We start from the raw sequence: 14,534 nt of genomic DNA, 5'->3' as shown, positions 1-14,534 counted from the left end.
GGTAAGTGATAGTGTTTGGTGAAGGTGTGCACTGAACTCCAAGTTGCAGCTTCCAGAATATCCTTGGTTGGCACTCCCCTGAGAAAGGCTGCTAATGTAGCTGTAGCCCTGGTGGAGTGGAACCTAATGTTAGCAGGTACCGGTTTCCCATGATGCGTGTAGCAGAAACGTATGCAATGCCCTATCCATTTAGAAATGGTCTGTTTTGAGATCGCTTTTCCTTGTGATCATGTAGCATTGGCTACAAAGAGCTGGTCAGATTTTCTGAAAGCCTTAGTTTTATCCAAGTAGTAACGTAATTGCCTGTGAATGTCCAAAGAGTGCAGGAGTCTTTCTCCTTTGTTCTGGGGATTTGGGAAAAAGGTGGGCAAATGAATGGTTTGGTTTAGGGCCACACTGGATACCACCTTTGGCATAAAGGAAGGGTTAGTTCATAGCGAGACTCTGTCTTGATGAAAAATGAGGAAAGGCTCCACTGCCATTAGTACCTGTAGCTCTGAGACTCTTCTAGCTGAGGTTACTGCTAGTAGCAGGGCAGTTTTCCATGAAAGAAATTTTAAATCAGCTGAAAAAGCTGGTTCAAAGGGCGTCAGTGTAAGCTTTTCCAGAACAAAGTTGAGATCCCAAGTAGGTGTTGGTGCTCTCATTGGCGGTCTTATGTTCTTAGCCCCCCTTAGGTACTGTCTTAGGAGTGGATGTGAGAATAAAGGAGGATCCGTGCTGTAATGAGCTGAAATTGCTGAGGCGTGGATCTTAATAGATGAAAAGGAAAGTCCTTTGTGCAACATCTCAGTTAAATATTGTAGAATCTGAGGAATGTTTGGATCAAGGGGATTTTGGCCTTTAGCCTGGTTCCAGGCGCAAAATCTTTTCCATTTGTCTGAATAGGTTTTCCTGGTGCTGGGCCTCCTGGCCTCCAGAATGACATCCATAACAGCTTTGGATAGAGGTGTTGGCTGGTTGTTTAGGTAATTTGCCATGCAGCCAGGTTTAAAGTCTGAGCTGGCTGTGTAGAATCTGATTGTCTCGCTGGGTGAGCAGGTGAGGAATTTGTGGTCAAATCCATGGTGGGCCGTGGGTCATGTTCCTTAGAATTGGATACCAATGCTGGCGTGGCCAGTCTGGTGCAATGAGTATCATTTGTGGCCACTCTAATCTGACTTTCAGCAGTACCTTTGCTAGAAGAGGCAGTGGAGGAAAGGCATACACTGTTAATGTTTTCCAACTGAATGAGAGGACGTCCACTTTCCAAGCTTGTGGATGGAATGTCCTTGTGCAAAATTTTTGAAGTTGGTAGTTTTGGGGGCTTGCAAACAGATCTATGTCTGGGCTTCCCCATTTTTGAGCTATCATTGCAAATACTTGTGGATCTAGTTTCCACTCGTTTGGATCCATGATGTTTCTGCTTAGGTCGTCTTCCAATGTGTTTTTCTTTCTTGGCGGGTATTGTGCCTGTAATTGAACCTGGTAAGACAGTGTAGTGTTCCACAAGGTCATTGCTTGCCTGCATAGAGGGTAGGAATGTGTGCCCTCTTGCTTATGTACCACATTACTGTGGTATTGTCCGTCTTTATTATTAGTTGTCCTGGGCGTTAAGAGGTCCTTGAGGGCATTCTGTACTACTAGCATTTCTTTTTGATTGATATGCAGATGCCTTTGATCGGTAGTCCATTTGCCCTGAATGCACTGTCCTGCCATGTGTGCTCCCCAGGCATAGTCCGATGCATCTGTTGTCATAGTTTGCCTGGCTGTGGGTAAGGTGAAAGGCTGACCCTTGTTGAGGTGACATGCCTGTGCCCACCATAGAAACTCCTGTTGAAGGCAGGGAATGAGTGGTATCATCGTTTCCAAGCTGTGGCTGTGCTGAGTCCATATGCTTTTCAGGTACCATTGTAATTTCCTCATATGCAGTTTTGCAAATGATATTAGTAGTATGCAAGATGCCATGAATCCCAAGGCCTGCAGAATTTTTCTTGCAGGGAGTGGGGTCTTTGTTGCCATTATTTTGAAATATTGAGTCAGCTGTTGTTGCTTGTCTGGAGTGAGATAAGCCATCTGGGCCGTTGTATTCAAGCTGGCACCCAGGAATATTATGTTTTGTGAGGGCACTAGTTTTGATTTCTTTTCGTTTACTGTGTACCCTAGGCAACTTAGAAGGTGTTTGACAAATGCCAGATGCTTTAAAAGAATGTCCTTGCTTTCTGCTTGAATAAGGCAGTCGTCCAGGTATGGGTATATTTGAATTCCTCTTTGTCTGCAGTATGCAATTACTGGTGCCAGGCATTTTGTGAAGACCCTGGGCACAGTAGATAAGCCAAAGGGCAGTGCAGAGAATTGATAATGCGTTGAACCTGCAATGAAGCGGAGGTATCTTTTGCAATTTTGTCTGATAGGGACATGCAGGTATGCCTCCTTGAGATCCAACGTTACTAGCCAAGCATTCTTGCCCAGCATGGGAAGAAGCTGCTGTAGTGTTAGCATCTTGAATTTTGGTACTTGCAAATAGGTGTTCAGAATTGAAAGATCCAGAATGGGTCTCCATGCTTTGTCTTTTCTTGGGACTAGAAAGAGTCTTGAGTAAAATCCTTGTCCTTGCTCCTGTGTAGGTACCTGTTGAATGTCTCTCATGTCCATGAGAGCTGTAATTTGTTTTTGTGCCTCTGTCCATTGATTTGGTAGCAGGTTTGGCATTCCTTTTATCCTTGGCAAGGTATGAAAGTGGAATCTGTATCCTTGAGAGACAATGTTTAGGACCCATTTGTCTTTTGTGATGAAGTGCCAGTTGTCTGCAAAAAATGCTAATTTTCCTCCCAAGGGAGCTGCCAGGAGAGATTTGCTTGGTAGTTTGAGGACTGAGTCATTGTGTTTGTCTTCTGCTAGCTTGGGGCCTGTCTTCACCTCCTTTCTGGGTAGCAGTACCCCATTGGCGAGGTTTGTAAGGGCCTTGTGATTGACCTCTGCCCCTTGGGCGTCTGTATTTGCCCCTCTGTGATCTGTCAGAAGCTGGAAAGAACCAGTTTTTTGTTGGCCAATTTCTGCTGAAATGAGGGGGTTGTACCTGCAAAAAATCCTTGACCGTCTGCATAGACTTTGCCTTATCCTCCATTTTCTTTAAAACCTCTTCTGCTTTGACACCAAATAATACATCCTGCTGTAAAGGTGCATCCAATAATTTTGCTTTAACATGATCAGGAAGGGTTTTGTTCTTTTAACCAAGCATGTCTACGTATGACAGACCCAGTAACAGCTGCTCTACAGGAAGCTTCCAATGAATCAAATCCACATTATAAAGTACGTTTGCCCACCTGTTCAGCTGCATGCAATAGCTCCTGCATTTCCTTGAATTCAGACTGTTCAGAATGTGTGCTCATTTTTTGTTTTAATTGAGACATTAGGAACTGCTGATATTTCAGCATGTGAAACTGACAATTTAATGCTCTCATAGCCAGAGTTGCTGAGGTGCATATTTTCTTTCCCCATCTATCTAGGGCTCTGGAATCCCTTTCAGAGGGCACATGATTTTTAGCCATAGAAGCTTTAGCCCCCTTGGGACCCTGGGAAATTGTTTCGGGGTCAGCCACAGGGCTTTTATAAAGGAATTTGTGTGAGTCAGGTACTCTGTAGTATCTGTCTGGTTTGGCTGGAGCAGGAGGTAGAGAGTCTGGATTTAGACTAGACATTATCCACAATATCTAAAACTGGAGGAATAGCAAGAGGTCTGTGCTGGGGTAGTAAAAGGAACTCTCGGAGCCTTTTCTTAGAATCAGAGTAGTCCTGGCCTTCCCAGTGGAAATGTTCCCTCATGGTATGTAAAGTTTCCCCAAAGGAGTAGTCTTTAGGGGGAGATGCTGAGGGAATAGAGTCTTCAGCATCAGAGTCTTCATAAGGGGGAAAAGTGTAATCCTGTTCCTCAGAAGAATCTGAGGAAATTGAAACCTGGTCAGAGGAAGCATAATCCTCCTCTTGTCTTGGTCTTTTATCTGGAGGGGGATGGGAACCCCTGATTAGGGTAATCAAATCTTCAGCCATCTTAAGCATCTGTTTCTTAGGCATGGGGCCTTGAACTGTAGAATGATGTACAGTCTTCTTTGGTTTTAAAGGAGTTTTAAGCTTAGCATAAGATTTAATGGTAAGTGTAGTCAGTCTGAAGACACCTTCTGCAACCGAAGGTGTTTCCACTGCACCGGGGTCTACTTCTGCTCCGGTGTCGGAAGGGCCTAATGAAGATGGCTGCGTCGGCCTAGTAGACTCCGCTTGAGAATCCGCAGCTGTCTGGGGTTCCAATTCTGCGGTCATCAGGGGCTGCGTAGGCGCCTCACTGAAAACCGGAGAACTGGCGACAGGCCCAGCAGAGGCCTCGGAGTCTGGTTTGTTCCTAGGCTGCCTGTCCTTATCCTTGCGTTTTTTATGCATGCCGGTCGTCGGCTGCTCTGACGGCATGATATAATTAAATTTCCTACCAAAGTAATGTCGTGCGAAGTCAAAACGGCATTTGATAGTTAGTTTATTAAACCTAGCACAAAACCGACAACCTGTGACGTCGTGGTCTGGGCCTAGGCAAGGAACACAATAAGAATGGAAGTCGTTATGAGGTATTTGCTTCCCACAAGAAATGCAATTGTTAACTTTTTCTGACATCGGACTGAGGCAAGAAAAAGTTCCCCAACGGGGTACTTAGCTTTATTGAAGACTTTGGACTGAAATTCAAATCGAAAATCTCAGGTGTCGGCCGACCGGCACTTGCGAACTACTTCTGCTTCGGGCACCTCGCAAGAAAGACTGAAGAAAATGGCGTCGGATGCATCTTATATACCCCTGGCGCACTGTCGTCATGGAAGAAGCGACAGCAACCGACGCCGGATCAAGACTTTGGAACTCAGGCCGACTGCGGGACCGCCTGACGGCAGAATAACCCAAGTGTGATGACTGCAGCAGGGTAACACGAACATCCTGTATTCCCTGAAGCCTCAGGTGGGCCGCTACAACTGCCATGACCTTGGTGAACACCCTGGGGGCTGTGGTGAGACCAAAGGGTAAGACCCTGATCTGATAATGGCTGGCTCCCAGCCGAAAAAGGAGAAACCTCCTGGATCACCTGTCCATTAGAATGTGGTAGAACTCATCCTTGAGGTCTATGGAGCACATCCAGTCGTTCTCATGTAAAAGTGGAAGAATGGATTGAATGGTGACCATCCGGAACTTTTCTTTGGCGACTGACAGGTTCAGTGTGGACAGGTCGAGAATTGGCTGCAAGTCCCCTGTCTTTTTTGGCACCAAAAAGAAACTGGAGTAAAAGCCTGATCCGGATTGCCCAGGGGGGACATGCTGGATGGTTCTTTTTCTTAATAGCTCCTTTATTTCGAAGGCTGCTACCTCCCTCTGATTGGGTGGGACATCGGGGAGGCACCCCGACTGGGGAGGAGAAGTTAGGAATGGAATTGAATAACCTCTGGATATGATTCGGAGCACCCAGCGATCTGTCGTAATGGACTCCCAATGTGCTAGGTGCTCCGAGAAGCGCCCCCCAACTGCCACCAGAGAGGAGCAGTCGGGCAACCCCTCAGGGCTGCTGCGCGGGTCAATCGGAAAAAGGTTCCCTTGACCCGAAATTCTTCGGCCCCCCCTCTGCCTCTGGGCTGGCGTCCACCTTGTCCTCCTCTGCCTCTGAAGGACAGGGGATCATGAGCGAAACGGGATTGTTGAGCTTTCCGGAACCAGATCTTCTTCTGTCCTCTTTGGTTCCTGGAGAAGGACCTCTGAGGAGCCGAGAAGCGGATCCCGACGGCAGACGTCTTCCCGTCCTTCTCGCTTTGGAGTAGAGCATCGCGGATGGTTTTGCCAAAAAGCGCAGAACCGTCAAAAGGGGCATTTGCGAAGGACGCCTTGAAGGGTTCTGCAAAGTCACAGAGACGGAGCCAGGCCTGTCGTCGTAAGACAATGCCTGCTCCACTAGTTCTAGCCGCTCCCTCCATGGCATGGGAGAGAAGCCGCATAGAGGTGTTTGTAATCGACTTAAGAGTGGCCATTCGCGCCGAGAAGGTCCGTTTGTCCTCGGCCAACATGGACTCTGGCGGTGATCCAGCTTACTCTTTGATTAGGTCCCGCTGGAGTCGAATTACATGTGCCATGTAGTTCAGTGACCTTACAGAGAAGGTCGCTGAAGCGAACATCCGCTTTCCGAGGCGGTCCATCGTCCGAGACTCCTTGTCTGGAGGATGTACTGAGGAACTCTCCTGTGCTAATTCCTTCTTGGTGGCAGCCGCCACCACCATGGCATCCACTGGGGCACCCTTGCTCCAAACTGTCCTGTCCGTGGGGGGGCTGAGGATCCCGTCCGGTCTCTTGGGTATTGGCTCCACAATGTCCGGCTCCTTCCATGCCCTGGTAGTTATGAGGTCCACCAGGGGATCGGCGGGAGGGGACACCCAAGAGGTAGATGGGCCTGCGTCGAACACCTCCAGAAACACAGACTCATCCGAGGAAGGCTTTTGGGCTGACCACCCCCGTCTAATATGCAGCATTTCCATAATGTCTCCAAAGGAGACGTCCTCGGGGGGTGACCTTGGAGAACCTTCCCCTTCCTCTAAGTCCGTGTTTTCTGTGAGGGACTCGGGTGAGTCCAAGTGCCTCCTCTTACACTTTTGTTTGTGAGGAACCTCCTCGGGGGGGCTGTCCGAAGAGGGCTCACCAACAATGTCCTGTTCCTCTACAGGAACCATCTGGGACGGAGCAGAAGGCACACTGGCCCCTCCGGATCTGACGCTCAGCTCACGGCCCCGAGAGCTCGGATCCGAAAAGGGATCCGACAGACTCGAGGGTGCAGTCGGCGCCGAAGTAGGAAATACTGCAGGGGCCGACATCACCCCGGTTCCGAAGCTAGCCGGATCAGACAGCTCCAAACCCCGATAGTGGGTCAGAGAAGGAGCAACGGGGCCGAAAAATGGGTTTGAGCTCCCCCCCCGGAGGGTGGTGGGGGGAGGCAACAGCACTCCCATCTGCAGCTGGGCCTGAAGAAATCGACGCATCATCCGGTCCATGTCTGCATCGGATAGACTTCTAGTTGACCTGGATGAGGCTGCCGAGGCTGGCCGGGAAGGCTGCCTAGATGACCTCGAAGGTGACCGGGTCTCCTCCTCCAGCTCCGGGGAGAAACGTTGAGAATAAAGCCGGGAGGGGGAAGACCCGGAGACCTTAAGGGGAGACGCGAGCTGCTTAGACGGCGGGGCCGAGGGAGCTGACTCGGCCCGCCTCCTTTGGCTACGATGCCTGTCTCTATCTCACTCCTTGTCTTTCCTGTCCTTTTTTCTGCTGTCCCTTTCCTCCTGAGCCGAAGTGGGAGTTTGAGTCCCGGTCAGGGGAGCGGGAGCGGTCGGTGGGGCAGCTGAGGCTGGCGCCACAGAGGGGGAGGAGGACGAAGCCGAATCAGGGGGCAAAAGGCCTGCAAGGATTAGCTTGGTCCTCCTATCCCTCAAAGCCCTGGGGTTGAAGGCTGCACATATAGTGCAGCCCGACGAAAGATGGTCCACGCCCAGGCAAATACCGCACCGAGTGTGGCCATCCGCTGGGGACAGCTTAGGGCCACACTCGGAGCAGTTAGAAAGAATAGCTTTTGGGCCTTCAGACATTTTAAAAGAAAGAAAGAAAGAACAGGCCCACATGCACACACCTTCACACACACAGACAGAAGGGGGGAGGGGAAGGTAAAATTTAACTAAGCTAACATGAAAAACTACCCAAAATAGATTAAGGAAGAAAGGGAACCACACACACAAAGTTCAAAGAGATTTCTGAGAGAAGAAAGTTTAAATAACTTTTAAACTCACAAACCCACACTAGGAGCTCATTTTCAGATGCTTCAAAAAGCCGCGGCAAATGAGATCTGAGGACTAGAGGGAGGTAAGCAGGGTATTATGGGTAGGGGGAGGAGCTTGGAGCTCGGATCTTTTGCTAGGAAAGCTGCCGGCTCGGATCCGAATCAGGTTGCTGATCAAATGAAGTTAACTACTTGAGATCAAAAGGGGTACTAGACTGGAAAATGAATAGAAACAAAGTGTTTTTTGTTTGTTTTAATATAGTAGTTATGATGCATTACAGTATAATAAAGTTAGGGGTGATAGTGATGTAATGTTAAAAATAAAGAGTTGGTTGTGTCAGAAGGGAAAAGGATGATAAAGCATTGACTGCAAACAAAATGAGAAAGATAATGTATTATATATAAATAATGTGGAATGTGTTAATATGAATAGAAGACTGTACAAATTATGCAATCGGTGTAAAGTGACTTACAGCAAGAATACTTTTTGGAAATGGGCCCCATCTTTACTTATTCAAAATCACTTCACTACTCTAAATGAATATGAATTCCCAACTTATTGAACACACGCACACCCCAAAATGTACATACCATCTGCAAAAGCTAAACAATTACTGTGAATGAGGAAATGCTGGTTGATAAAGTGCATCTCTGTAATGACCTTGAGCTAAGCTGTAAATGAAATAAGTAGGAGAGATTATAACACAATAGTTTTACATTCTATCTTAACAGCCAGTACTAGAAAACACCAACATTATCATATCAAATAAAACTGCCAGCTCCAGTGGTCCAAAAAGCTAAAGTCTTGACTATGGCTAAGGTAACTTGACTTCGATTAGTGGCTCAAGCAATGGAGGAGTTGCTGCAAGAGTGGGGAGAGGAGTGATGAGGCTATGTTTGTGTTAATTTCTCTGGGGAAGGAGCTCATTTCCAGGCACAATACCTGTACCAATATCCCTGGTAGACTAGTCATCCCATGGTGGTTGGCAGTTGTCTCAACAGGGCAGCTTTAGCTAAATGTCATATGTGGAGCTGTAAATGTACCTTACAAAGGCTTGTTCCCCACATGTCAGCATGTAAGGGGGACGTACAGCCTTAAAAAATAAAACCTAAGCAAATATTACAGTGTCTCACTCACAATCACTCAACTCTCACTTTAGGGAACAAACTGACAAAGTCTTTTGCCCTGAGGAATAAACTGGTCAACAGAGCACGAGGAAGTAAGGGCTTGGTAATCAATGGGAGACGTGTAGTAAATAAAAGCAAAAACAAATCTTACACAACTGTCACTTTCAGTAAAATAAAGCAAGGACCACACTGCACCTCGGCAGTACTGCTACAGACCACAGTCAATTACCTTGTATTTGCAATTCGCTCTTTCCACTCCTCTGATAAAAAGTCACCTTTTTCCAGCTAAAAGAAAAAAAACACATTTTAAATACCATTTAAGTAAATAGGTTTGCACTGAACAAAGTACATACTGTTATATGAATATTATAAAGGAATGCAAAGTTTTCAAACTTTCTCGATTACTCTTACATAGCCACCGAAAAAAGAAGCAAAAGATTCTGTGATTTATACGTGCAATTGCATACAAATGCAGAACAATCTTCCACTCCTATCTGAGCCTACAGGTGTGAAACACAGCAGAAACGACAGTCTTTACCCCATGAGTTTGATGCACCAACTTAACCTCTCTTCTCAGGCTACAACCACCAATTTAATCTTCCTCAGTATGTACAGCTGCTCCTCAGAATTTAGAGAGAGGGTTACTTTTATATGCTACATCATAAAGGCATCACCGTTGGAGTCTGGGAATTGCCCACTATTCTCAACGAAAGTCTTCAAAACCAGAAAGCATATGAAGAGCATCATTAGCTCCAGGCAAGTCTCCATACCTACACAGAGCGGAGATAAAAAAGTTATGTTCTTACCATAACGTTCCATCTGTGGTGTCGATCTTCATTCAGTCTTGACAGAGGGGTTCTGCTCTGACCTCTCGGAACCAACTCCTCAGTTATACATAGCTTACGCTAGCCAAAAACACTCGCGCTAAGGCTCTACCCACAAAGCCCTTCTTCCCATTACCTCAGATCAAGTTTGCCCAAAGGTTAAGAAAATACAGAAGCCCTGTCTAAGGAACAAGCCTATCATTACCCAGTACTAAATCTGTACCTCCAGGAGCCTTTAAGAAGAGGGCAAGGAGGGTAGGATGTCAAGAATGAATGAAGATCAACACAGATGGAACGTTATAGTAAGATCACAACTTCTTTATCTGATGCTGTCAATCTTCATTCAGTCTTGACAGATGGGACAGAGTCCCCAATGACTTTACATCCTGGGTGGCTCTAAGGAAGGATATTCATGAGCACCAGAGAGTCAGAGGATGCTCTTCCCCTGGAGACTATGTCAAATTTGTAATGAGTGATAAATGTATGTGGGGTAGTCCAAGTTTCAGCTGCACATATGTCTTCCATAGAGGCTCTGGATTGAAAGACCACTGAAGTGGAAACCGATCTAGAAGAGTGAGCTCTGATTGTAGTTGACAGTTTGAGTTTATTTTGACTGTATATAAAGGTACTGCAGTCTCTTAGTCATTTTGACAAGGTGACCTTTGATACAGATTTGCCTAATCTAGTACCTGAAAAGGACAGGAAGAGTTGATCTGATTTTCTAGAGGATTTTGTTCTGTCCAAGTAAAAACGTAATTGTCTGTGGACATCCAACAGATGCAAGCAGTAGTTTCCTTAGTTTGTAAAATTAGGAAAGAAGTCTGGTAAGTCAATGGTCTGGTTGATATTGGACACTGATACCACTTTAGGAAGGAAGGTGGGATTGGTTCTGAGTGATACTCTTTCTTTGTGGAAGATGATACATGGATGATTCACACACAGAGCCTGTAACGCTTGAAATTCTCTTAGCAGACGTGACAGCTATAGCTAGGAATATTGTTTTCCAAGATAAAAATATGAGGCCACAAGTGGCTGCTGGCTCAAAGGGCTGTCGAACTAGACATTGTAAGACTAAGGTCAAATCCCATGGGCTACCGGATCTTTGAAAGGGGGTTTTAAATGCATAGCTTCTTTAAGAAAGACTTTGTATATACAATGAGACATCAATGAATGATAAACACTGTTATTAAAATTCAAAATGGCAGCTAGATGTACCTTAATTGTAGACATAGAGGCTCCCATCTGAAGTAAGGTGGCTAAGTATTCTAGTACCTTATCAACTGGTGTCGAAAATGGATCAATGCCGTTTGTACACACCCAAATTGAAAATCTTTTCCATTTGCTTAGATAAAGTTTCCTGGCGGACAGTTTATGGGAAGTCAGAAGTATCTTTTGCACTGGAGAAGACAAGTTATTCTGCCTGGCAATTTCTGAAATTGGAGAAACCAAGCTGTCAATTTCGTATTTTGAAGACTGGGATGCACCAGGGCCTGAGGGTGAGACATTAGGTCCGAAGCTGGATCCACAATCCATGGGCGGTGAACCAGGTGAGGTAAAAGAAAAATAAACCAGACTTGATGGGGCCACTAAAGAGCAATGAGAATCACTTTGCTTCTCAACCATTGGGCTTTCCTCAGAAACTGGGGATGAGTGGAACTGGGTGAAAGGCATGCAGAAGTCCCAGGGGCCAAATGAGAAAAAGTGCACATCTCAGGGACTCCCCGTGAGGGGGGATTAAGGCAAAGTAGCTGCTGCATTTCAAGTTTATGGGAGAGACGAACAGGTCGCAGCAAGGCTGATGCCATCGATGAAAGATTTACGTCTCTACACTAGGATTGAGAGACCACTCGTGAGGCAGGAGGATACACCTGCTCAGTTTGTCCGGAATCACGGAGTTATCAGAAAGCAGTTGGAGGCGATTGCCCATTGCCAAACTCTTAGGGTTTCCCAACACAGAGGGCAGGATCTGGTTCCCCCCTGTTTGTTGATATCTCAGACTACAGACATGTTGTCTGATTGGATTGCAATTGTCTGATTGGATTGCAATTATTCCTGAAGGAAGAACAGACCAAAATGCTTGCAATGCTAAAAGCACTGTCCTCAGTTCCAGGACACTGATGTGCAAATTGGCCTCTTGTGGGGACCAAGTGCCTTGGACAGTCTTTCCCAGAAAATGCCCCCCTCCCCGCCCTATCTGGGAAGCGTCCGTGTTCACTACGGCTTTGGGCTAAGAGGGGAAAAAGGGATGACTCCATAAACTCTCTTCTGGCTTCATCCACCAAGATAAATCTTTTTTGCAGCGATTTGTTATCAAGACTGGACAGGACATGGGGTGCATTAGAAGTGACCATTGTGACGCCAAGAGCCATTGTAGCACCCTCATGTGATACCTCACTACGGGAACTAATGTTATTGTTGCTGCCATGGATCCAAGAACTTGTAGTACCAGATAAACAGGAACTTTGTCTTGGGAGAGGATCATTTGTAGTTGCAATCTTAGCTTTAACAACCTGTGATGAGGAAGGGAGGCCACACAGGATGTTGTATTTAGTCTTGCTCCGATGAATTCCAGATCCTGTGTGGGAGACTGTTGTGATTTTTCTTTGTTGACTGAAATGCCTAATGTTTCGGCAAGATGTAGAATGAAGTCTATGGCGTAAAGCAGTAAATGCCTGGAGGGGGAGGTGAGGAGCCAGTCATCCAGATATGGAAAGACACGGAATCCCTGTAGTTTCAAATGAACTGCTATGGCTGCCATGCATTTGGTGAATACCTTGGGGGCTACACTGAGGCCGAAGGGCAGCGCTCAAAACTGGTAATGACTGGCTCCTAGCCAGAAGGGGAGACGACTTCTGGAGTGCTTATCCATCTTTTTGTGGTAATATGCATCCTGAAGATCTAAAGAGCACATCTAATCATCCTCCTCTAGAAAGGGAAGGATAGACTTAACCGTGACCATCTGGAATTTTGTCTGTTGCACAAATTTGTTCAACAGGCTGAGATCCAAGATTGGTCTCCAGTCCCCTGTCTTTTTTGGCACTAAAAAGAATCTTGAGTAGAATCCTGATCCTCTTTGGTCTGGTGGGACCACTTGGAGGACTCGTTTTTGAAGCAATTTTAGAGTTTTGACTGCTGCTAGATCTCTTTGATTGTGTGGAACATCGGGGATTTGCTTTTGGGGTTTTGGGAAAAGATTGAAGGGAATGTGGTATCCCTCTGGTGATTATTTTCCTGCACCCAAGAATCTGATGTTATTGTGAGCCAGGCTGAATGGTGCAGAGAAAAATTTCCCCCTACTGCTTCCAGAGGTAAGCAATCTGGCCTCCGTTCAGGAGTGCTGATAGGGTGGTCAAGAAAAGGAATCTCTGGAGCCCTGGTTACACGGACCCCCCCCTGCCATGGGAGGGGTGTCTTCCAGAAGAGTTTCCCCCCTCTGCCCTGGTGGGAATACTCACCATGTGTGTCTCGAAAAGGCCCTTTGTTCTTCTTTACCACTCTTTGGATTCCTGCAGTAAGGTCGTTGTGGAGTGGAAAAATGCACGCCCACAGCAGAAAGGGTCTTTCCGTCATTTTCACACCTGGCTAGTGTATCTCTAACTTTTGGGCCAAATAATGAAGTACCATCGACAGGAGCATTGATAAAGGAAGACTTAAAGGGCTCCAGGAAATCACACCTGTGCATCCAAGCGTGGTGCCTAATGGCAACGCCTGTACCCACTGTTCTAGATGTCCCCTCAGCTCTATGTGCAATAAGCCGCATGGACGAATTTGAGATCAACTCCAGGGTGGCAAGCTGAGAAGCAACCTTTTCTCAAACCTCATTAGACACTGCTCCTGCTAGGGTGTCTGAAAGCTCAGTTATCAGATCCCTTTGGAGTCTAGTGAAGTGTGCCAAAAAGTTCAAGGACCAAATAGCAAATGTCGAAGCAAAGACCCACTTTCCCAAATCTGTCCAATGTCCGGGACTTTCGGTTAGGAGGATGGACAGTTAAACTCTCTTCCACAAGTTACTTTTTTGTAGTGGCCGCCACCACCATGGCATCCACTGCTAGACTTTTAGACCAATGGGGCTGATCTTCTGGGGCTGACAGAATCCTATCCAGTCTCTGGGGGAATAGGGTCTATAGAGTCAGAAGCCCTCCATGCTCACTGATTGATCAATTTGACTAGGTTGTCAGTGGGCAGGGTCACCCAAAAAGTACATGGGCGGGCACAAAAAGCTTGCAAAAAAACAGATTCCTCAGAGGATGGGTTGGAGGGCTTCCAATCGTCCCACTGCTTTAATATTTCCAGGATGTCACCAAAGGATACATCTTCAGGGGGTGATCGTGGGGGGCCCTTCCCTTTCACCGTAATCTGTGTCTTCAGTGATTGATCCTGCTGGAGAATCTAGGTGCTTCCTCCTGCATGTCCTATTATGGGGTGGCTCCTCAAGGGGTAGTTCTGAGTAGAGCTCCAAAGTGGGAGTACCCTGACCTGGGTTATCTTGCAGCTCTTATGCCCGCTGTCCAGACGTAGCAGACTGTGACAGCTACGAACCAGAGGAAATAAAAGTATGGCACCCCAATGAGGATGGAACCAACTGGGAACTTGCAGAGGCCAAGGCTCTTTCCATAATTTGGAAGGCATGCCCGCGAAGAGGGATGGGAGCCTGGAACGGAGAAAAATAACCTCAGAATCGGGGTCACACCCCGCTCTGATGAGCCATCAACCAGAGTAGGAGCAGAGAGAGGGCTTGAAACTGCCATGGTCCCAAAAGCCACAGACAG

The 14,534-nt window shown here is 46.7% G+C and overlaps 1 protein-coding gene across 1 annotated transcript in view; it reads right to left on the bottom strand.

The window, feature by feature from the left end:
- Positions 1 to 14,534, bottom strand: part of LOC122787868 (histone-lysine N-methyltransferase, H3 lysine-79 specific-like) — a 2,114,473-nt gene that overhangs the window by 1,441,659 nt on the left and 658,280 nt on the right. Inside the window, exon 8 of the mRNA XM_044054784.1 lies at positions 9,171 to 9,226. Within this exon, the coding sequence (XP_043910719.1) occupies positions 9,171 to 9,226 (56 nt within the window). The remainder of the gene's footprint in view (positions 1 to 9,170; positions 9,227 to 14,534) is intronic.

Source organism: Protopterus annectens, chromosome 13.part0, assembly GCF_019279795.1.
Source record: "Protopterus annectens isolate FY-2018-M chromosome 13.part0, PAN1.0, whole genome shotgun sequence".
Classification (NCBI taxonomy): domain Eukaryota; kingdom Metazoa; phylum Chordata; order Ceratodontiformes; family Protopteridae; genus Protopterus; species Protopterus annectens.
The sequence above is the reverse complement of the archived record's forward strand: the minus strand, read 5'-3'. Positions and strand labels throughout refer to the sequence as shown.